At 43.6% G+C, this 23,152-nt stretch overlaps 1 protein-coding gene across 1 annotated transcript; it reads right to left on the bottom strand.

Moving 5' to 3' along the window:
* Positions 1-6,823: 6,823 nt before the first annotated feature.
* On the bottom strand, positions 6,824-20,758 carry igsf10 (immunoglobulin superfamily, member 10; the record flags this gene model as incomplete). Its single annotated transcript, XM_080428243.1, has 9 exons — positions 6,824-8,630; positions 8,726-9,092; positions 11,113-12,016; positions 12,602-14,224; positions 14,553-16,436; positions 16,814-17,578; positions 18,586-18,976; positions 19,623-19,752; positions 20,535-20,758. The coding sequence occupies 9 exons, from the start codon at positions 20,756-20,758 to the stop codon at positions 7,080-7,082; spliced, it is 7,839 nt and encodes a 2,612-aa protein (XP_080284369.1). The 3' UTR covers positions 6,824-7,079.
* Positions 20,759-23,152: the final 2,394 nt, after the last annotated feature.

Genomic DNA, 23,152 nt, shown 5'->3' with positions numbered 1-23,152 from the left:
TGTGTTTGCCTTTGGGGTTCAATAACCGTGAGCGACTTTGATGTCTTTATGCTGATGTTTGGGGCGACTAGACTGGTTAAGGTAAGGTATATACAGTGATGGTTCACCAATCCAACAGGTTGTTTTCAAAGGAACCAGGGCCACATCTGTACCCAATCAGGTCAGTAAGCCCCGCCATTAAAGTACTTCCATTGCCCCTGGAATAGAGTCTGAGAGATATGGCCCTATTAAAATCCACATACATTGACTTTGTCGGTTCCCCTCAGGTGTTCTACTAATTATTACCAATAATGGCCATTTTATTTGCTTACTTTGTGGTTTGGCCCTATTATGGTTGCAGGTTGATTTACGTTTGTGCCACGGACCCTTGTTAAAAAAAAGGAAAAAAAGCAAATCTAGTGCCGCACTTATATAGGACAGTATTAATCAATCCTTAAAACTTGACACAGGTTTAAACGGAGCTTGAGATTTAGAGCTTGAGGTCTTTAGAAGTGCCAACAACGCGGCATCAGAAGCTGAAGTTTCAATTGATAGCTGATAGCATTTAGGTTTAAACTCTTTAAGACAGAGTGCCGCGCTATGAGCTTGTAGATCTGCAAAAAAATAAATAATCGTGAACATTTTTGCAAATCTTTGAATATATTCTATAAACAGTTTAAAAAAACTTTTATGTTGCTATATCAGTGGTGCGCCAAGTTTTCCATGTCACGGACCCCCAAAATGATATGTATTTCAGCTCAAAATATGTTGTTCCAGGGACCCCCCTAGAAAAAATAAATTTCAGATGCGTTCCCGGTCTTAATGGGTTAATAGGAACCGGGAATAAAAAACATGCAAAAGCTAAGCTGCAGTTAGTTATAAGCTGTCATGGTCTGAGTGAGCAACTATTCAGGTCTTCCATAATGGGCCAGAGAAGTGGGGATCTGAGAACCATGAGACATCCATCCCAGCTGAAGTTGCCCCACTGGGACGACGGGTAGCGGGAAGATGAATCTCTGCCTTGTGCCTGGAAGGTGGAGGTGTGGATTGTAGAATGCCGACGTGAAATTCCAACATCACCACAGATCCCCAGACAGACACCAATCTATGAACATGTGTATGTACAGTAGGTGCACACATGTGAGTAGATGTGTGTCTGTATTTGAACTGCCAAGTGTCAATTAACTTTTTCTTTTAATATTTTACGAAAGGGATTTCCTCTCAAAGGTTCCCTGCTGTGCCTGATGGACTATAGAGACGATATAGTTTATGATCCATTTAACTATTGAACATGTTATCTTTCATTAGCTGATAAATATATTGCACCCTCACCTTCCCTCCTTGATTTGCTCTGTTAATTGTACCTCCTTTTCCTCTCATCCAAGTTGTACGTATAACATTCCACCATTTACTGTTCTTCATTCCTGGCATCCGTACACAGGGCTATATATAAATTGCTGTTCTGTATAGACATTCTTAGCTTCCATGCTAATGCATAATCAGAGTGCACATTCAGGTTTGTGGAAAGCACATTTTGTGGACTAGAGTTCTGGGATGTGATCCATCATGACCACAGTGGTCAAACAATAATCGATGTCCCTCCTTGGGTCTGTGTTTTCTCCGCTAGGAGACATATAATAGCTTGTTCATCTGCAACCCTTATACAAGCTGTCATATTCATTAACAACCGGTCAAGTTGGGGACCGTGACATCATGCTGCGGTAGGGTTACACAGAGGAGGACTTATTTGGCAGGAGAGTTAGGAAGAGTGTCCACTGATGATTAATAGGCTACAAATATAGAGAATATATATTCTTTATTATAATATTATAGACACACACTGAGTCAGTGTATTCAAACCCTTCCATCTTCGACAAGCCAGTGATGGCTGGCTCTGGAACAGACCTGACCTCATACTGGGTCCTAGACTGAAGATGGACAGCCCTCCAGGTGGAGGCTTCTGGATAAGAGAACGAAGTGCATTGGGAAGGTAGCGGCTGAACAAAGGCTCCATTGTTTAATGTACTCAAAACTGTTTCAGTATTCTGTATCCTGGACTGGTGGTCATATGGTGAGAACTCAGCATGCTGTCGGCCCAATCCAGATACAAAGCAGGGATAAGTAATTGTTTGAATATACTCCAAAATACGTTCCAGCAGACTCCATGGTGTGCAGGGTCCCATGGAGCTGTTGACGTGTGTGATGAGGTCATGACGACAGAGATCTCAGTGAAAAGTTGTTTGATGATCTGCAGAGGGTTAGGTGTGTTTTTCCACTCTCAAAGGTGGCCAACAGAGGACAGTGATATCATATACCTCATTAAGTGCAAAAGCAAACTTGTTTCATCAAACTCTTTCCTGTACTGTGACTCCACTGCAGAGAGATTACCATGAAATAGAGTTCAATGATGGTACACCTGGTGGCCAATACAGTCTGGGAAGTAATAGTATATAACTACGATCTCTTACTGCACAATACTCACATACTGTATACTCACACACTGGAGTGTTCAAACGCAAGCATGTGCAGATTGTGCACACCCACACACATACACACACACACACACACACACACACACACACACACACACACACACACACACACACACACACACACACACACACACACACACACACACACACACACACACACACACACACACACACACACCTTTGGCGTGGCAGATAAGTGCTTTAAGTGAGTTATAAAAGTATTTTAAAAGGGTACACTTACTTGACTAACTATTCTCTAACACTAGGGAAAAGAAGGAAATTCACATTTATGTCCTTCATAAATTTCAGTGTCCATGGAAGGTAAACGCTACAATTCCCCAGACATGAACCTAAAAGCCAGAACTGAACAAATACACAAACGCTCGCCCATTCCCCGTAGGGATTGGTTTAAAATAAATTATGAAATTGGCTCGCACGTATAAGAACCCCACACACCACATGTCTGGTATTCCTTAAAGATGTCATCTAACTAGCTCAGTTAATTGTGTGTGATTGTCCTTTAGCTCACATATGCAAGCAGTTTTCTCTGAAATCACAAACCAGTAGCCTACATTCCAAAGTTTATGGAGCAGAATTCCCTTGTTCCCAATACAAGCCTGGGACAAGTCACACTCCTTTGGCTCTTGTCTCTGGAAAAACATTTTTTTTAAAAAGAAGATCCAAAACTTCCATACAAAACAAGGATATCTGATTGAATGTCCACACAACTGTGAACTACTGTAGTAATCTCCTTTGGAGCTGTTCAAATAATTCAAGAGTTGAGAGTCACTGTGAATTAATGATGTCTTGTGGAACAGAGCTGAGCGAGACAGATGTATTTCACGCCTCAGTAATCTGTTGGAGAAGGTACAGTGGTCTCTGCTTTGTCAATGCTATTACAAGTACTGATTTCATTCTCAATACTACAGTTTAATTTAGCAGTGAAATAAATCTACAGTATGAAATCCCAAATTTCACTATCTAGACAAAAGTCTATGGTACCCATGAAAATGCAAGCAAGCCATGTTGATTTGAGTCTGATCTAATGAATAATTTACTACACACTGGTTCGACTTCAGCCATAGTGACAGCATTAGTGATGCGGTCAAGCTTCAGTCAATAGGAGCTGGGAAGGTTTACTGCCTTTTGTAAATGTGCACCATTATAAGTGATCTGTAATTGCTGCAATTTACTGTGAAATTGTTTCCACTTGTTGGCTTTAGCACAAATGGAATTTGTCTTAATGACTGCCTTTTAAAAGTGATTGTTCGACCCATTCCTCCATTAGAACAGCAAGAAATTATGTGGATCTTGGGATCCATATAGAAATGGCGTGGCTCCAATGTGGATGTCGGACTTCAGGTGACCAACCTGTGACATCAGTCATTTATGACACCCTAACCCTGACTCCAAGTTTAGGCATGATTTAAAACGTATAAATGTGAAGCTATCCTAAACCTTAGCGTGCATACTGGTAGCGTGCATACAAATTGTGGTGCTGATCGATCCAATGGTTTACAAGATTAGCTCCAGACAGCCACACACACACACACACGCACGCACGCACGCACGCACACACACACACACACACACACACACACACACACACACACACACACACACACACACACACACACACACACACACACACACACACACACACACACACACACACAAAAATAGTGAGAGAAGTGTATTTAGAGAGTTCAGTTGTTACTGCGTCTGTGTGTCCGGAGCTAATGTGGCATGCCCCTGGAACCGACCAGTGCCATAGCTCTTGTGCACACTGCCAGTATCCCACAGAGTATCTTAATTTTTTTTGTTAAATTTTCATGTTTTATACTTTTTGAAAAATAGTAACAACTAACATCCTAGGTTTGTTACATGAAGTCCACATTGGAGCCCTGCTGTTCCGATGTGGACCCCGAGATCCACATGGTTAGATTTGTTTTCTCATATCTTTATCTTTACCCATCTTCACATGCCTTTTCTGTCCATGTTGTGTTCCCTTTCCTGTTGCTGTCTTCACTTTCACACTCTTCTATTGCGCCTATTTCAAAGGAAGCCAGTAAAATCACCACTCATTCACCAGCTAAATCAATGGTCCCCCTATGGATTTCACACATACCACCGGAGCTGACTCACAAGCTATTTTCACAGCTGGAGGGTGTAAACAGCAAGGCTACAGGCTCCAGAGGAGCCTGTAGGAGCCTGTAGCCAAAGAGCCACAGGAGCATACTTCTACTGCAGTGCAGAGAGGTGGCTGCTCTTAATGATCTCAACTACGACAGGGCTATAGAACCTGAGGCATAACCTTCCTGGCATAGTTGCCTTGGACTTCCCTCAGACATAACTTTGAAGGCTACTACAGAGAATACCGAAAATAGGCCCTGGAGACAAGACTGATTTATTAATGAACAAATGTGTCTTCTTAACCATCCAGTCATGTTTAGCCACATTGACTCAATTATTCGGGTAAGTTTGGTAACATTTTAATGACTATGGAGAAAATGTAAACAAACACAGAATAAAAAAATAAAGCTATGAACAGCAAAATGGTTTATGTACAATTACTGTATGGCCAAAGCTGCGTATAGACAATGACCTTTATTGATGGCGGTACGATCCTTTAAAGGAGTAATTCACCCAATTTTTTTTAAAATCAATTACACACCCCATGAAGCCTTGAATTCGTGGAGGGTTTTCTAGTTTTGTCGCATTCCTGAGCCAATAATTTGACGACCGTGTTTCCTACGGGAGACTCCGCTGGTCACCAAATTATTGGCTCAGGAATGTGACAAAAACTAAGAAATCTCCATGAATTCAAGGCTTCATGGGGTGTGTAATTGATAGAAAATATTTTTTGGGGGTGAACTACTCCTTTAAGAACCTATCCTTGTTTGTAAAAGATACATTTCAGGTATTGTGCTCCACTCAAATAAAATTCTTTGATCTAATTTCCACTTCATTGGGTCGCTAAGCTGGTATAATAAAAACTGTAAGAAACACATGAAACATATTTATGCTTTGATCCCATTTTCTTTCCATGTTAAAAACATATTTTGATTAAGTAGATGCTACAAAAGACGTCTATACTGTATTCTTACAAAATAGCATAATGTATAACATTACTGTAGGTCCTTGTGTACAACACAATAACACAATAGCAGTGTAAATGTTTGAAAAGTATTTGACCTCCATGTACTGTACTAGGAATAGACTTTGGAAAGGGTTTTGTTCATGTTGTGTCCTTAAACTTGTAGACCTTGCATCCATAAAGAAATCAGATAGGATACATGCAAATTGTCTATCCAGTGTAAAAATGAGCCTGCACCTATTTCTTTTGTGCAAAGAAAATGTCCCCCCAACTTTGAAAGCTAATACTGTGCCCATTAAAGATAATGTACTACATGAGATTTAATAGCAGTTGTCTCTACATGCCGGTCAATAACAAAACAACATGTCACAAAAGAACATAAACATTTGGCCAATGTCTGTAGAGATCCAATCTTTCACCTTTGGTTGTAATAATATACTCATTTGCTGCCATGCCTGAAAATGTCACTCTCAGCGTTGCTGTTTGCATTGGTTCTCTGACTCACTGGCCTTTTATTTTGTTTAAATAACCCAAATGAGAACGAGTTCCCAAACCCCCTTGACCAACGTTAAGCTCTCAATTCCCAGACTTCCCTTCTCTGGCCAAGAACAGAGTATCTTCTTTTAAAGTCTGTGATGCTCTCTGGTCTTTCTCTTCTTCCACTACCTTCTTAAAGGGATATTTCACTTTAAAAAAAATGTTGGGTCATTTTATCGTCTACTCTGGCTTTTGTGAGCCCCCCAGACAGTTTTTTTTAAGTTGCTTGATTCAGTATTTAGATATTTGATATTCATTTTATCAGACACCCCCCTTGCTATACAAAGCCATTATAACTTCCAACTCCATTTTTAGATTTTAGATTGTTAGATTCATCAAAAACACGTCCTTGGTTCTGGTGACTCATCCTGCCCTCCTAATACTTCAGGGGCCGTGTTTTTTCGATCACTTTTTTTCATTTTTCATTTTTTATTTTGTTTCATTTTCCCCACATTTTTTAAAAAATAAATGAAAAAAGTAATTGAAAAAACACGGTCTCCTCATGTATTAGAAGGACAATATCAGTCACCAGAACCAAGGACGGGTGTTTCCAATTAATCTAACATGGTTAAAATGGAGTTTGAAGTTACAATTGGTTTGTATAGGAAGGGGGCGTGTCTGATAAAATGAATATCAAATGTCTAAATATCAAGCAACTTAAAAACTGTCCGGGGTGCTCCCAAAAGCCTGAGTAGACGATAAAATGACCCTTTTAAAAAAATTAAATATCCCTTTAACCCAGCTGTTTGATTACAGTGATATTTTCGGTACCGTGTCCATTGCAATGTGACATTCCGAAATCCACATTCAGAAGTCTCCACCACAGCCCTGCGGTACTGTACTGTACGTTTATTAAGAGCTTATTTCTGATATATTACTCTCATCTCTTAATCATACACAGTAACATGCTCAGTGTTCATTTAAACTCTGAGAGTGTAAAAATTACACTGAGGATTTTGCTTCATATGTGTTTCTCACAGCACACGTACATATGTGACCTTTGAGTCTGTGCCCAGGTGGTTCTTGGCCAGGCACTTGTACGTCCCAGAGTCTGACACTGTGGGCCTCTGAATGACGAGTGTACCCTGGGGGTGAAGTAGCTCACTGCCTGCTGGCCGACCCTGCCCCGCCGTGGACAGAATTGAATGATCAGGTAGCTCCCAGGCGATCTCTGGCTTTGGGATCCCGATGGCAACACAGTTGAGCTGGATAGGTGCCCCGGCCAGTGCCCTCACACTGGGAGGCGGACCAGTAGTGATCCGGGGAGGGTAGGCGATGATTACAACGGGAACCGTCAGAATGGCATCACCGGCCTCACTCCTCGCCCTGCAGACATAGTTCCCGCGGTCGTTGAGAGTTGTGTCCTGCACAACCAGGGTCCCATTCTCCAGCAGCCGAAAGCGTCCGTGAACCTGTGGTCGGGTGAGAGTGTGGCCCCCTGGAACAGTCCAGTAGATATTGGGTCTGGGGCTCCCATCAGCCAGGCAGTGAAGGAAGAGAGGGTCCCCTGACACGCTGCGAATGACGCCCCTTGGCCGCGTGAGGATGTACGGCTTCTGCCCCACGTCCAAGATAAGTAACTTCTCTATGTAGCCCATGGAGTTCTTTGCAGCGCAGCGATACTTCCCAGCATCCTCCTTACCAGGGTTGTAGATAACGAAAGTCGCGTCATTTCCCAGGTGGTAGCGGGATCCAAGGTCTGACCCGCCAGTAAAACGACTGCCGTTCGGCATGGTCCAGATGATTTCTGGTTTTGGGTGTCCATCAGCAGAGCAGTTCAAAACCGCAGTTTTTCCCATCCTGGCCACAATGCGCTCGTTGAAGGGGTTCTTGAAGATGGGCCTTCGCAGCATACCGGTCACTTCTAGCTGCACCACCATCACTGTCTCTCCTTCATCATTCCTCGCCATGCAAATGAACTCTGCTGTATCAGTTGGACGCACATTTCGAATCTCCAGTGTCCCATTATGGTGGACGTTAATCCTACTGCCAAAATATGGCGCTGTCAGGAAAATGTTGTCAGGCATAATCCACGTGATCGTGGGTGCCGGATCTCCCTCGGCTTTACAATCTATAAATTTCCTGGAGTATTTAGCCGCGGTATCTTTAATCACAGTCCGGTTCTGGTAAAAACCATTGATCACTGGCGGGTTCCCATCTATATCCAACTTGTAGATTTTGCTGTTTTCCCCAGCACGGTTGCGAGCCATGCACACATACTCTCCAGCATCATTCTGTTTCACATCTCTGATATCCAGAGAGCCATTCACATGCATCAGGTAGCGCTCATTAGATGCTGCAATTATGTCATTGGTAGGCAGCATCCATAGAATCTTGGGTTTGGGCTCTCCGACTGCTTCACAGTCAAAGCGGATGTTCCCTCCAGGTGGGACCTTTGCATAGGTATGGCTGGGTGCACGTATGATGGGGGCTGCCGATACCACGGTGATATGAACATGCATCTCATCTTTGCCCACCTGGTTTTCGGCATAGCACGTGTAATCTCCTTCCTCTGATATGCCAACCTAGGGAAACAAAACATTAACATAACATTTCTTTAAAGATTTGTGCAGACTTAGTGAGAAAGATGATGAATTGTAGTTGCCAGCCACTACAGTACCTTGTTTAGATAAAGTGTTCCATTGTCAAACAAGATGTAGCGTCTGGAACGTCCTCCCCCGCTGCTGCCGTCAGACTGCAGGGCGCTGTTGACCACTGTGCCATCTGGGAGACCCCAGGAGATCTCTGGCTGCGGGGCCCCCGAGGCCTTACAGTCCACCTTCAGGTCGTTACCGAAGGGGACTTGCTTCTTGCCATACGCTTTAGTCTCGATCTTGGCCGGCTTCATAGACACAGTGACCTTCATGAGCTGGAGGTCATCACCGATGTTGCTGCGTGCCACACAGAGATAGTCCCCAGCATCTTTGTCACTCACAGAGTTAACAATGAGAGTTCCATTGTCCAGGACCTGCATTCTTCTGCCCATCCTGGAGACATACAGTAAATAAATGACAAGATGTGGATGCATTATTATAAAGGGAAGGAGATCGTTAGTGTGGTTTTAACCCTAAAGGCCAGCTTTGTTGATTGGCCAATTATATCACATCTGGGGAAAGATGAAAATGGATGAACTTTCTGTAGTAATTCTGCAAAGCCAGCAATCAGTTTGGAAGATGTAATGAGTTTTCCTTAAGGGAAGCTGAAATGTGGTTGTGTGACTCTATACTGCTATTTGTCTCAATGAAGCCTAAATGCATTTGGATATTTTTAAAACCCTGACAGGCCCGGAGAGGATAACTTATATATTACACCTGGAGTTTGTCTTTTACATTGCAGTTGGGTTGTAATTCAAATGTCTATTGCTCTAGCAGCTGCAGAAAAATTATAAATTAAATATTTCACAGCATTGCGTTGACAGGTATTTTTGACAGTATATATTGACATATATGTTGATAACTAACCTCAGCTTTCTTCCTCGTTGCATGCAGAGATGCAACAAGGCAAACTGCCCCAAATTATTTACAGCAATCAAGGCCTCAGTTTAGAAGCCAGAGCTCTTGTGTTACTTCCAAGTTTCTCTTATGGTTTTAATTGTGTTTTGACTTTAAATATAAATAAATTAGACAACTGCCCTGTTCTTACTTTTGTTATTTGAGGAAAAAAAAACCTCCAGTGTCAGTTCTCATTGATTCATGTTTTGGGAAAACAGTGGTATAAGTTGGTAAAGTTTCAACGACGACTGTGGGTTTTTCATAATGGGACCAAAGTTTTTTTGAGGTGAGCTCCATCGTCATCCTCAGAGATCTTCATCGTGCGTGTATCATGCAGAACTCTTTGACATCCCTGTTTTTCATCATCAGCCATCGGCAATAGCATTCAACTTCCTCACCACTGTTTCCACAAGGATCGACCTGGATTTGATAAAGCCTTGGACCAGGATGCTCAAGCATATTCTCTGATTTCAAAGTATGAGGAATTGACTAGCCATCACACTGAAACAGAAACACAGTTTTTCTCTTACTTAGGGGATCACCCATAGGTTCAGTGCTGGAAACAAAAAAATAGGAAATATGGAAACCTGAGATGGAGACTTAAAAATGAAAACAGAAATATTTCCACTACACATTTACAATGATGCCTGGAGATGTTCTACCTTTCTGCGGCAAAGGGCTCTCTATTTTTGTAGTACTATATTTCAAAACCAAACTGTACAAACGTTTTTGGCTTTAGGTCCCCGATGAATGAATGGGGCCTTGTTATTACTATTATGTTATTACTAATGCTGATCCACAACAGCAGGTCTCTCCACTGAGAACTGTGAGCTCTGTGTTCTTGTATGAGAGGCAAAGCTACAGCTACTATATGTGTTACAATTACACTTGCATCATGTCTTCTGTTTTTCCGAGAGCAACCAAATGGTCAAAATTAGGGATGCACCGATATGGGAATTCTTGGCCGATAGTACCGATACCGATTTAAAATAACAATTTAGCCGATAGCCGATACTGATACCGATATTTGTGTGTTTTGTTTTTGGTGTTATTATTTCTCCCTTTTGTACCAGGGAAACAAATAAATATTCATTATCCACAAGTTTCCCAGGGCGTTGTGGGCATCACTTCCTGTCGATTTGATCAGGTATCAGGATGGCAAATCGACAGGAAGTGATGCCCACAACGCCCTAGGAAACTGGATAAGATAAGAAATAACTGTTCAGAATCTGCAAAATCAAAACATAATTGCCTTGATGCAAGTAACATTAACGAGTGTCAACGGGCACCAGCTGGACAATGACACATATAAATAAATAAATATATATATATTTTTTGCAGATACCAATAGTGACCAATATTGGCAAATATCGTCCGACACCGATATGTGGCCGATATATCGGTGCATCCCTGGTCAAAATGATTCTTTTGTTACAAATTGTTACATTGCATTTGTAAGTACAATCCTGTGCTTCTAAATGCTTTACTGTGTAATCAGGCGAGAGACACATCTTACCTGTGCCACTGGTCCACCACAGCTTTAGAGGGCAACCTCCACATGATCCTGGGTTTGGGGTCTCCTGTGGCTGAACAGTTCAGATTGAGCTGGTCCCCATAGAATAGCTCCGTCACACGCTGGGACATTGCAAGTATCTGCGGTGGAGACTCACGATTCTCAACCGTCAGAGTCACCACCCTCCGCTCTGACCCCGTAGAACTGGTGGCGATACATTCATATTTCCCATTGTCTGTCGGAGTAACATCCTTTACATGAAGGGTTCCATTCTCATACACTGACATTCTGGGGTCAAAGGCAGGCCCGTCGTGTCGAATGGTTGAGCCATCGTAGAGCACCCAGTGAACGGATGGCAGGGGGCTGCCCTGTCCAGTACAGGGCAGCCAAAGGTTTTGCCTCCCGCCAGCGTTCACTTGCTGCCGTTTCTCCTCCAGGATGCCAGGGGGCGCTGCGACCACCTGCAGTCTGGCTGTGGCAGTGTCAGCCCCTGCTTGGTTACTAGCGATGCATTTATAATGACCTCTGTCATAGACAGACACCTGCTTAATGACCAGGGTCCCCTCAGAGGTCACCGATACCCTCCCTTTGTCCCGGTTGTCACCCCTAACCTGGGTCCGGTTGGCTAGGATCCAGGATATCATAGGTGTGGGTCGGCCCTCTGCCTTACATTTCATCTCCACTGTCCTCCCTGCATAGGACTTGATTTCACGCATCTTTGGCTCTAGGATGCGTGAGGGGTAGGCCACGACAGTGAGGGTAACCAGCAGTTTGTCTGAACCGTGATCATTTTCAGCCAGACATAGGTATTGTCCACGATCCTTTACATTGGCATTCTGGATGGACAATGTGCCATTGTCAAACACCTCAAACTTTCCCATCCTTCCCTTGATGGTAATTGTAGTACCTGAAGAAAGAGATACAAAAAAAGTGATTTTAAATGTATTGCCCCTCACAACTGCAGTTTCAACTTTGTTCAGATAGTCTACACACTGGTGTGAGATTTGCACTCTCTCACATTTAGGGAAACCAAATGTCGACGGGTGGCTCATTGCATTGGAAATAATGCAATTAAGAAGACGGTCAAGTCAATTCTTGAAATCCCATTCTTGTAGGCTTACAGTACGGTACAGTACTGTATGTCAAATGCACACACTGATGTAAATATTGTTACAGCATTTCTAATGCTATTAATGAAATTAATCACTTAACCTTCACGCACGCACGCACACACGCGCACACACACACACGCACACACACACACACACACAAGCACACACACACACGCACGCACACACACACACACACACACACACACACACACACACACACACACACACACACACACACACACACACACACACACACACACACACACACACAACCCAAATAACAGGAGATTATGCTGTAATATTATGTTTTTGGAAGCTAAATGTTTATTATTCCAATTCATGTTCAGAACATAATTTAGGTAGAAATGCTCTTTGTTTACCTGAGCTTGAAGAGAATCGTTTCCAGCTGATTGTCGGCTGAGGGTTTCCAGCAGCCTCACATGGCAGGAAGGCATCAGAGTTGGCGAGCACAGTGAAGCTGGCCACATTTCCCCCCACAATCTTGGGCTTATTGCGCAGGTCCTTGGTGGTAGGCTCAAATCCTACTATATTACCTGTAGTAGTCTCATAGCCAGTGATGTGATTATAGGCATTGGAGATGGCTTTATCTATGTCCGTGTTGCTATACGGGGCGGGAGTGTTAGTGTAGCCTTGCTCTGCTGTCAGAACAGTCACTGTGTCAAAGGTGAAGGCCTTTTCTGGTCTGCCTCTGGCTCTACTACTTTGCGCCGTAGGTCTAATTGTGCTAGGAGTGCTTGGTCTCTGTGTGCGGCGAGTGCTCTTCCTCTCTGACGATGGCCGTACATTGCTGTGGACTCTGCTTTGAGATGTGGTTTTAGGCCTGTCTGTGGTGGCTGTCCTGAATGTTGTAGTAGGGTTAGCTGAGGTGGTCCAGGGTCTGCTGGTTGCAGTATGGACTTGTGGTCTTCTAGTGGTGGATTTAGTCCGGTCAACCACTTCATACGAGTCTATCTGTTCCTCTGAGTTCTGATCAGTGGAGACTGTCACTACAGATCTCTCTGTCTCCCTGGATGGGACGTACAGGGGCTTGGAGACGGAGATGGTCCACTGGGCTAGCGTTGTGGTCTCTACGGTCGTTTCCATGGTAGTTGTAACTTCTGCTGTGGTGGTGGGAGATTCAGTCGTTGTTGTAGGTTTCCTGCCCCTGAAAGGCCTCCTCCTCCGTCCCAGGCGTCCCCCTGCACCTCCAGGCCTCGGTTTGTGATCAAACCAACGACCAGGATAGCCCCCAGACCCAGATGACGAGACCTCTTCAAGGTTCGTCCTGGATGGTGGTTTAACTGTGGGTGGTAAAGCAATAGTCTGGGTCTCTTGTGCCGTTGTAGCGGTACTTGTGGAGCTGGCGTAGGAGGACGAAGTGCTGGAGGTTCGGTGGTACGAACTCGGCTGGGGCGTTGTAGGCTCAGGGTCGGTGGAGGATGAATCTCCATAGTCGTCATCTGTGGAGCTCTCGATGTTCTCATCATATCTGGGTGGAGACACCGTCTCAGGTTCAGCCAGAGAGTCAGCTGTGGGCCAAGTGGGGGCTGTGGTTGGGGTGGTGGCAGTGGTTTCAGCAGTAGTGGAAGCTTTTGTGGTAGTCGACGGCTTCCGTAGCCTCTCCAGTATCTCCTTCTGCGTCGCCCTGCCTCCGAACAGTCTGTCCCATTGGATCTTCTCCCTGGTGACCTTGGAGGTGGCCACAGTAGTGGTGATAGAGATGGTTGGCTCTACAGTGGTGGTCATATGTGGATCAGGAGTCGTGTCAGGTTCAGGGGCATCAGCAGAGGTGATGTAGCTACTGGCAACCTCCAGCCTGGACTGGGTACTGGTGAGGGGGATCTTGGAAGTAAAGTCGTAGTCAGTGGTGGTGGCTACAGTTTCTTGAGTAGTAGAGACAGGTTCTACTGTTCTAGTTAAAACGGAACTGGGGTAGGATGTTGGTTTTTCAGACCTCAGATGATTAGTTGTTCTCTTCTTCCCATCTTCATCACAGTTACAGTCTGTAAGAAAAAATAACATGAACATCTACAATATGACAACTGTCATAAGCAAAAGATAAATAGACAGATGGACGGACAGACAGACAGACAGACAGACAGACAGACAGACAGACAGACAGACAGACAGACAGACAGACAGACAGACAGACAGACAGACAGACAGATAGTCAGACGGACAGACGGACGGATAGACGGACAGACGGACCTACGGACGGACGGATAGACAGACAGACAGACAGACAGACAGACAGACAGACAGACAGACAGACAGACAGACAGACAGACAGACAGACAGACAGACAGACTGATTGATCTATTGATCGCCTACCTGTAGTCAATTCCATCATATATGGCACTGTGGTATTCCCTTCCTTCCTCACTGTGGGCTGTTTGAGTTTATTGATGAAGGACTGAATGTCAGTGATCCTGTTGGGCTTGACAATCCTCCGACGGCCTTGAAAAGTCCTCCTGTGAGCCCCTCCTCGGCCCTTCTTCGGCGGGATGATATGGATCTGCTGACGGGAGATGATGGTAGATCCAGCGGGCAGGCGAGGGGACTTGATCCTCTGGGTGGTATGGAAGGTAATTTCATCTTCCTGTCTCTCTGTGGTGGTGACGGCTGTGAACGTGGTTTCGCTTTCTGGGTCAGTGGAGGTGTGGATTATTGGGTCCACCGGACCCGGTCCATCCATCATTGGTGTAACATTGGGGTCAGTGACAAAGGTAAGCACTGCCCCCGTGGATGTCTCTGGCTCTGCATACGATTCTCCTGAGAACTGGAGCCGGGTTTCTTCTGAAGTGTCTGTGACGGTGAGACGGAGGGTGACCAGCTGTCTGTTTGAGGGCAGTTTGGAGGTCCTCTCTAGAGCGTAGGACTCAGTATGGTCTGACACCAATCTGTATGGAGTGACTTCATCCCTCTGACCTTCACTAACTCTTACTAGACTATCTGTATATGTGGCTTTGATTGGTGTACTATCTGACTGTCTGTATGACTCTGTAGTTAAGGTGTTCATTTTTTCTTTTTCTGCCGTGAAACTAATCTGACTGCTGTCAGGGGTCTCTGTGTTCTGCACTGCATTGGACTGACTGTTCTCTGTTGTTGTCGTCATGATATTAATGTTCTCTGTAGTGGTCATGGCTGCAGTGTGACTGTTGTAGTTCCCTTGCTTTATAGTTATGCCAGTTCTACTTTCATGTGGCTTGTCGGTTGATGGCTCCACTATACCTGCAAACAATCTCCCTTCATTGTGACCTTCACCCGAGCCAATTTCACCGTCTCCAGAGAGAACGTTGTCTTCATATTTTAATTTCTCTTTTTCGCCATTTGTTTTGACTGTTGAACCACCTTGGGCTTTTTTCATTAACTCAGCAAATTTTTCCGGGTCCACTTTCCTGTGTGCGTTATCAAATGTTCTCCTATTGCTCCACGTGCGTCTACTACTAAGTGAACCCCTCCTCCTCTGTCCCAATCGACCCTGAGAGCCTCCTCTGCCCTGTGGCCTGAGTCTGGGGTAAGGGCGGTCTGAGGTAATGGTCCTGGACTCCTGGCCGGTTCTTTCAGAGGGGCTGGACGACGGTTCCTCACTGAGGGTAACTTCATTTTCCATCACACTGGGGTCCACCTTGACCTCTGCCCCCATTCCTGACCCCTCTATGTCTAACTCTGGCTTCTCATCTGACCCTTCTCCAGTCACTGTCACCTGTGACACCAACAGGTCAACCCCGAGATGGTTGCTAGCTAGGCACCGGTAGAATCCTCTGTCCCTTGCGGTGACCCCATGAATCCCCAGGGTTCCATTCTTATACACATTTCTGTGCCTGCAAGACTTGTCCACCACTGAATGGTCAGGCAGTATCCACTGTACTGAGGCCTCAGGACTGCCTGTGGATCCACAGTCCAGAACCAGGTTTTGGCCCAGTGGTCTAGAGAGCTGGACTCCATTGACATCGGTTTCTTCCACATCTGGGGACAGGACTGTCACCCGGAAGCTGAGCACATCGGCATCCAGGTAGTTGGTGACAATGCACCGGTAGAGACCTGTGTCTGTGGTATCTGCTCCTCGTAAAGTGAGCTTCCCCTCGGCTGTGATGATGATCCTCCTGTCCTCGCTGGAGTAAGGTGCCCGAACTTTAGTGCCGTCTGCTAAGATCCACTCCACTGAAGGCTTTGGTTCACCCATTGCATGGCACTGCAACTCTGCTATACCACCTGTTGGGATATGATATTATATATGATATGATACAATATGATATGATATGATATACGATATTAAATGATATATGATATTATACAATATGATATGATATGATGTTGTAAAATATGATATACACTATTAAATCATATATGATATATAATATTATACAATATGATAATTAGTAGATACTGTACATTACACACATATTGTAACAGATGAATATACATTATATATGTTCTATCACTGTACTGCCAAGGATACATTTTAAATAAAGTGGTTAGCAGATGTGAATAGCTGTGGTTTGGCATAATTTGTGGTTAGATCTGTGGATGAAGGCACATTGTCTATATCAGCTAATTTATTCACCACTCATCTCATCTGTGACACCCACCTGTGAGTACAGAGTGCTCAGTTTTGGTCTGGTTGTCTCGTTTGATCATGGCCCAGCTGTAGCGGTCTCTCTTGAATGCTCTGTTTTCCACACGTAGGTTGACCACAGACTTGTATATGATATGCAGAGTGGAGAATGTGGTAGTAGTCCGGTCTAGCTGGAAACTAACCTCTCCCTGCATCAGCCATCCAGGAGAAGCTTTAATCTCAGCCTCAGTGCCTGTGTGAATCTCCTCTTGCCCATCTTCTGGTCTGATCTGACTGTACCTGTATACCATCTCCGGGCTCCTGGCCAGCATTAGGCCTCTCTCCAGCCTCATAGGAGTGTCACTGTAGGTCGCCAGTATGCGCCACAGTTGCTGGATGTGCTCATGGTCAATGTTACAGACAAGAGAGGCGGTTATTCCAGCAGTAAGCACGGTGACATTATTGAGCCCTTCCTCTTCCAAGGTCAGTGTCAGGTTCTCCATGGCAGAGGGTCTCTGGACGGTGCAAGAGAGGCTCGCATCATTGTGGAATTGGTCCGTCAGATTCATTTGCAAGGAGCCAATTGGTGCAATGAAGTCCCTGGGGGAGACGGGGGTGAAGTCCCCCTCATCCAGACTGATGTTTTTCTGCTTCAGGTGGGGTTTAATCCATGGCTTGGTGCAGATGAAGGCATCACTGTGGAGCTGGAGGAGGGATCGGCCGTGGGACGGAGCAGGATTCTCACACACAGGGCAAAGTCCTCTGGGATACTTCCTGTCTCTCTTGCATTTCAACACACCTGGAAATGATATGTTTTATAATATTATTCCAATCATATGGAGTATAATCTAGTGGTTTAACTATAGGAATGGAACATTTATACAGCCCATACTATATTCTTAATGCGAGACACTGACAGTTGATTTATAAACCAAAGTGACCCATGAAAGTCAAGTCAAGTCATCCAAGCAAGTTTAAAAACAACAGGAGTTGACCTTGCTTTCTGTGGAGTGTGCTTTCTGTGTATGATGAAAATATCATCATACAGAATTGTAATATTTTATGACTTTTATACTAGCCAAGTCATAATTTATTAAACCATTACTTTTATGCTAGCCAAGTCATAATTTATGAAACCATATGTTATTCTTTGTCATCTTTTTGTCTGTTGATGAGATTAAAAGAGGATCCCGAAGTAACTGGTCCTCCAATAAAGTGTCAGCAAGAATTTATCTGTTTCTCTTGACTTATCTGTTTTAAAGTAAAACAAGCTAATAAAGTTCCACTGGATGTATAAATTCCACCAGACGTGGCACTGCTAGTTTAAGGCACTTGAATGTTGAGAAAAACTGTCAACATTGTGCCTAGATGAAAATCATGACCGCATTGTCTGATCGACCCCATATTTGAATCACACGTTGAGGGGACGCTAAACAATGTAGAGTTAAAAGTGATTCAACTTAGACCCATAGGGTGTGCCACAAATACTACAAATGTCACCGTTTGTTGCAGAAACATGAATTTGAATTGCCTTTGTGTATGACATGTGCTAAATAAACGTGCTTTATGCCTTCAAATGTCTAGGTCAAAGAGCTACTAGACATCAAGAAAGATCACTCCTTATCCACGTAATTATACTGATTTTAAAATAGTGAAAATTGACACAAAGTTTTGTCATTTTCTTTACCTTTTGGGAAAATGTAGGGAATTTTCACCCATTGACATACCCAAAATAGGGACGTCGGTCTGATAGTTGTTCAAATCTGCTCGAATTGTTACAAAGCACCACATTTTTCAGTTCCCCACCTGTGTGCCTCTGTGCCCACTCTGGGAACCATGCCATCCGACAATCACATGACCAAGGGTTGCCATGCAGGAAGAGGTTCTCTAGCTGGGAGCAGCCAGACAAGATGTCAGCAGGCAGACTGGTGAGGAGGTTGTCTGACAGGTGGATGTTCCTCACTGAAGACACCTTGAACACCTGGCTGTGTCTCAGTGTGATGAATGTGTCTGGGTGAAGCTGCTGCAGCTGGTTGCCCTCCAGGTGGACCAACTGTAGGTTGGTCAGACCGTAGAAAGCCTCAGGGTTGATGAATTCAATGCGGTTGTGATCCATGTGGAGCCTTAGCAGGCCTTCCAGCCCTTTGAATGTCTCTTTCTTGATTTCCTTCACTTGGTTGTAGGACATCTTCAGCACCTGTGTGTGAACATCATTATTAGACATGGAGATTGTTGGTTTGTTGACATTACGACTGTGCAATTAATGTAGCTCTTTAAGACACATTATTATTAAGAACAGTCTTTTCACTCATAAAACCAGCAGGTTATTGAGGTGATCCCATCTGGGGAAACAGCCAGAAATCAATTACCGGGAAAGGTACTTAAAACAACAAATCAAAATAATGTCCTTTTTTGTGTATGTGTGCAAACCTAGCCTTCTCAGCATGGGTGCATTGGATTGCAGTGGAGTTTGAAACGACAAAAATAAAGGGCAATTATTTTTCCTTTGCATTGCTGTGTTAAGTACACATAGGCCTATAAACATTATTTTGTGCTATATCAAATTCCCATCTCTGCCTGAACCCTTTAGGGCAAACAAACATCATTGCAATGCAAACGATTACAACAGAGATCCAAAGATTTCAAAAAGAGCTTTTTTGGATAGTTTGCAGAAAACAAGCTCACACGTTGCGGTGTTGTGAGCTTGTAGATTGGCTTTTTTCACTATGACACTTACAGTATACGACAAAGTATAATTCAGGATCATCAGGCTTAGGTCTCCTGATAGCAGAGCAGTTGACTTTCTATTTCAGTGCAGTGAGAAGCATTGTACGGTACCGTACCTGTAAGGACTTCAGGTCGAGAAAGGCCCCGTCTTCAATGCTGTGGATGGTGTTGCTGTGTAGCATCAGCAACTCCAGATGTTCAAGTCCTGAAAGATCATTATCTCCCAGGATAGTTATACTGTTGTACCTGAAGACAGAGAGAGGAAGCATATAGCCTGCATGATGTCTATATTACTTATCATGCTGGAGCCAGGGTGAAAACAGATGCAGTAAACAGACAGTAAACGGACCATTAAATATGGACCCCGTTCATTTTACACTCCTAGGTAAATCAACACTCAGTTTTTACTACTGTAATGGAGAAAGTGGTAGAGAGCGAGAGGGAGAATTTTCATTGTTATTATTTCCTATAGGCCAGTGGATCTGAAAGCGGGGGTCCAGGGTCTCTCAGGGTTCCTTGAAGGGGTTCTAAATAGACCCTCACAGGTCTGTAACTCTGACAGTATACAAATGGAACCTAACGGGTCCATTTGGTTTCATTTGTATACTGTCAGAGTTAAAGGGGGTCCTTGAAATGTTTGAGAAGCACTGCTATAGGCTACAACCTACAAAAAAGGGCATCTTGTTTTCTGATAAATGTGAAATCTGAATCAGAGAGAGGGGGAATTTGGGGAGAGAGAGAGAGAGAGAGAGAGAGAGAGAGAGAGAGAGAGAGAGAGAGAGAGAGAGAGAGAGAGAGACACACACACACACACACACACACACACACACACACACACACACACACACACATTTGGGGGGGAGAGAGAGAGAGAGAGAGAGAGAGAGAGAGAGAGACACACACACACACACACACACACACACACACACGCACACACGCACGCACGCACACACACACACACACACACACACACACACACACACACACACACACACACACACACACAAACACGCCGAGACGACACTCACCCTAGGTTAATTCGTTCCACAGCTGGCTGGATCCTGTCAGGTACTGCGGTCAGGTATCTGAAGGTGCAGTGCACTTCGGTAGGAACGTAGCAGGCGCAGGATGTGGGGCAGCCGTTACTTCCAGGCAGCAGCAAAACGGCCAAGACAACCGCAGTCTTCACTAGTAGCCACCACCGCAGGTATGAAGGGCCGGAAGACTCGTCCCAAAACACGCTCGCCCCCATTCTTGCCAGCGGTTCTTGTATTCTTGTATTTGTTTTACTGAGGATAAGGTTGGAAATAAATTTGGGTTAGGCATAGTTTGACTGGGGTTGCGTTTAGGAAAAGGTTAAGTTTAGGCATATTTGACTGAGGTTACGTTTAGGAATACCAGGTGAATACCGCCGGATTTGCCCCGGGGCGACTGTGTTTTGGGGCGAGCGTTTTGGTATTCGCCGTGAGCACACACACACACACACGGTCATCATTGTGGCTTCAGCCTTCAGGTTTACTCTGTCAAAGAAGGCAGAAACTTCTACTAGACTACTATGCAATTAATGAGAAGTGCGTGGTGGGACAGTGTTAGGTTGTTTCATTGGGGTAGGCCTATGAAAAAAGGGGATCATCAGATGTAATAAAATTGCCTATATATCGGGAGAGAGATGGGGCATAAAGAAGAGACATGAAGAATGATTGTTAAATGATGAACACACCGGGAAATACTAGAATGAATAAATAAATCATAGGCTAGTGCAAAGTGTAGCCTATTCATACAAGTGTCAGCACACAATTTGCACCCTTAGCTTACTAATTTAGCCTAGTTATTTATTTGATATGGAAAATACAACAAATAATATAATAAAAGTGAAACGTAGCCTTGTATATTAACTAACAAGCACAAACACATCTAGGCGTATGTAGTATAGGCTACTTGACTTGAGTGACGACCATTCACGTTAATTAAACCTAATTGATTGATTGAATATTGTATTAACTGTTTGCCCACAAAAAAAGCACAGAAAGTACAGTTCTATACAAAATGATGCTAAAAGGATTAAACTCAAGAAAGCACTATGTCTTGGTCCTGTGTATTAAATTCAAAAATCAATCAATTAATCAATAAATCAATCAATCAATCAATCAAAAAGACCGGTTGAATAAATTAGTCTTACCGGGCTTCAGTGTAAACAGCAGAAACTATTGAAAACAAAAAATGAAACCAAATGTTATTAAAGTCCTGGGGGAAGCGAACAAGTCCACATTTAGAGTAACGGTCATAGAGTAGTTGTGCCTGCAGCACAGAGCACTGATCTCTACGGGAGCGCTTATTGAGGCTGAGCGCTCAGTGAGTGACTCCTCCGCCCACCTACATGCTGATCAGACGCTTCTGTTCTGTTCTGTTCTGTCTGCTGCGCCGCTCTAACCCGCTGCACTTTAACTCATACAATAAGTTATACAAAGAGTCTTCCAATATATCTGTGTCAGTGGTGGGAAAAGTACTCAAATGTTTTACTTAAGTAAACGTTTCAATAGCCTACTGCAATACTCTGTTACAAATATATATTAAAAAAAAATATATATATATATATATATAAAATATACTTAAAGTACAAAAGTACAATATGCAGAATGTTTCACAAGTCGAGCTTGTAGATCTGCTATTTTCAAATAGCAAAGTTTAAATAGGGCTGAAGTGGTATATGCATGTTTTGTAATAATAATCATTATTATTTATTTATTTTCATTTTCCAAAAGAAATATTAAAAAGAAATGAAAAAAGTAATTGAAAAAACACGGTCTCCTCACTTATTAGAAGGACAATATCAGTCACCAGAACCAATTAGGACGGGTGTTTCCGATTAAAATGGAGGTTGAAGTTACTCCATTTATTTGACCACATTTTTTGGGGTCATTATATCCCTTTAAGTACACTACTTGAGTAAATGTACTTAGTTACTTTACACCACCGATTTGCAATACTTCAGTTGTTTTGAATATCTCTTGGACTTATCGTTTCCAATATGTTAATCACAATACCCAAGTTTATTAGGCAAATTGATTCATTTTGTTCTTCATTTGTTTATTAAATGGCACAGTTATAACATATGTCCTTTTGATTCAATTATTTGGACTCATATATATAAATATATAAATTCCAAGACGCCATCACACCTGCTGCAGCCTAAAGTTATACTTTGCACTCTATATTATACAAATATCTGTCTTCCTCTTTCACTTTTGCAACTTACAGTATAGGCTACACTACTTAGAGTCTACAACGTGATATTGGGATATATCTGGGAGCCCTTAGGTAAAGGGCAGGGTTAATTCTCTCATAAGTTAACACACTCATCCCAAATAGTTAACATATTTATTGTGAAGTGGAAAATGGAAGCTGATAGCTATCTCCAACTTACCAGTTAAATAAAAATGTGTGTGTCTCATTATTATGGGAGACATAGGAGATCTGTCTCTCGCTTGAATGCCTGAGGAAGACACAGGAAAACAATACCCAGAACCCGCAGGAACACAAAGCTCAAACGCACTTAAAGTCAAACCATGTGTGTATCAGCTTCACAACTAATATGTTCCCTTACACAAAGCTGCTGGCTCAGCGCATCCCTGGTGATATAAACTTC

This window comes from Gymnoscopelus braueri (genome assembly GCF_963280865.1).
Source record: "Gymnoscopelus braueri genome assembly, chromosome: 5".
Classification (NCBI taxonomy): domain Eukaryota; kingdom Metazoa; phylum Chordata; class Actinopteri; order Myctophiformes; family Myctophidae; genus Gymnoscopelus; species Gymnoscopelus braueri.
Note: the sequence above shows the minus strand (reverse complement) of the source record. Positions and strands in the feature narration are given on the sequence as shown.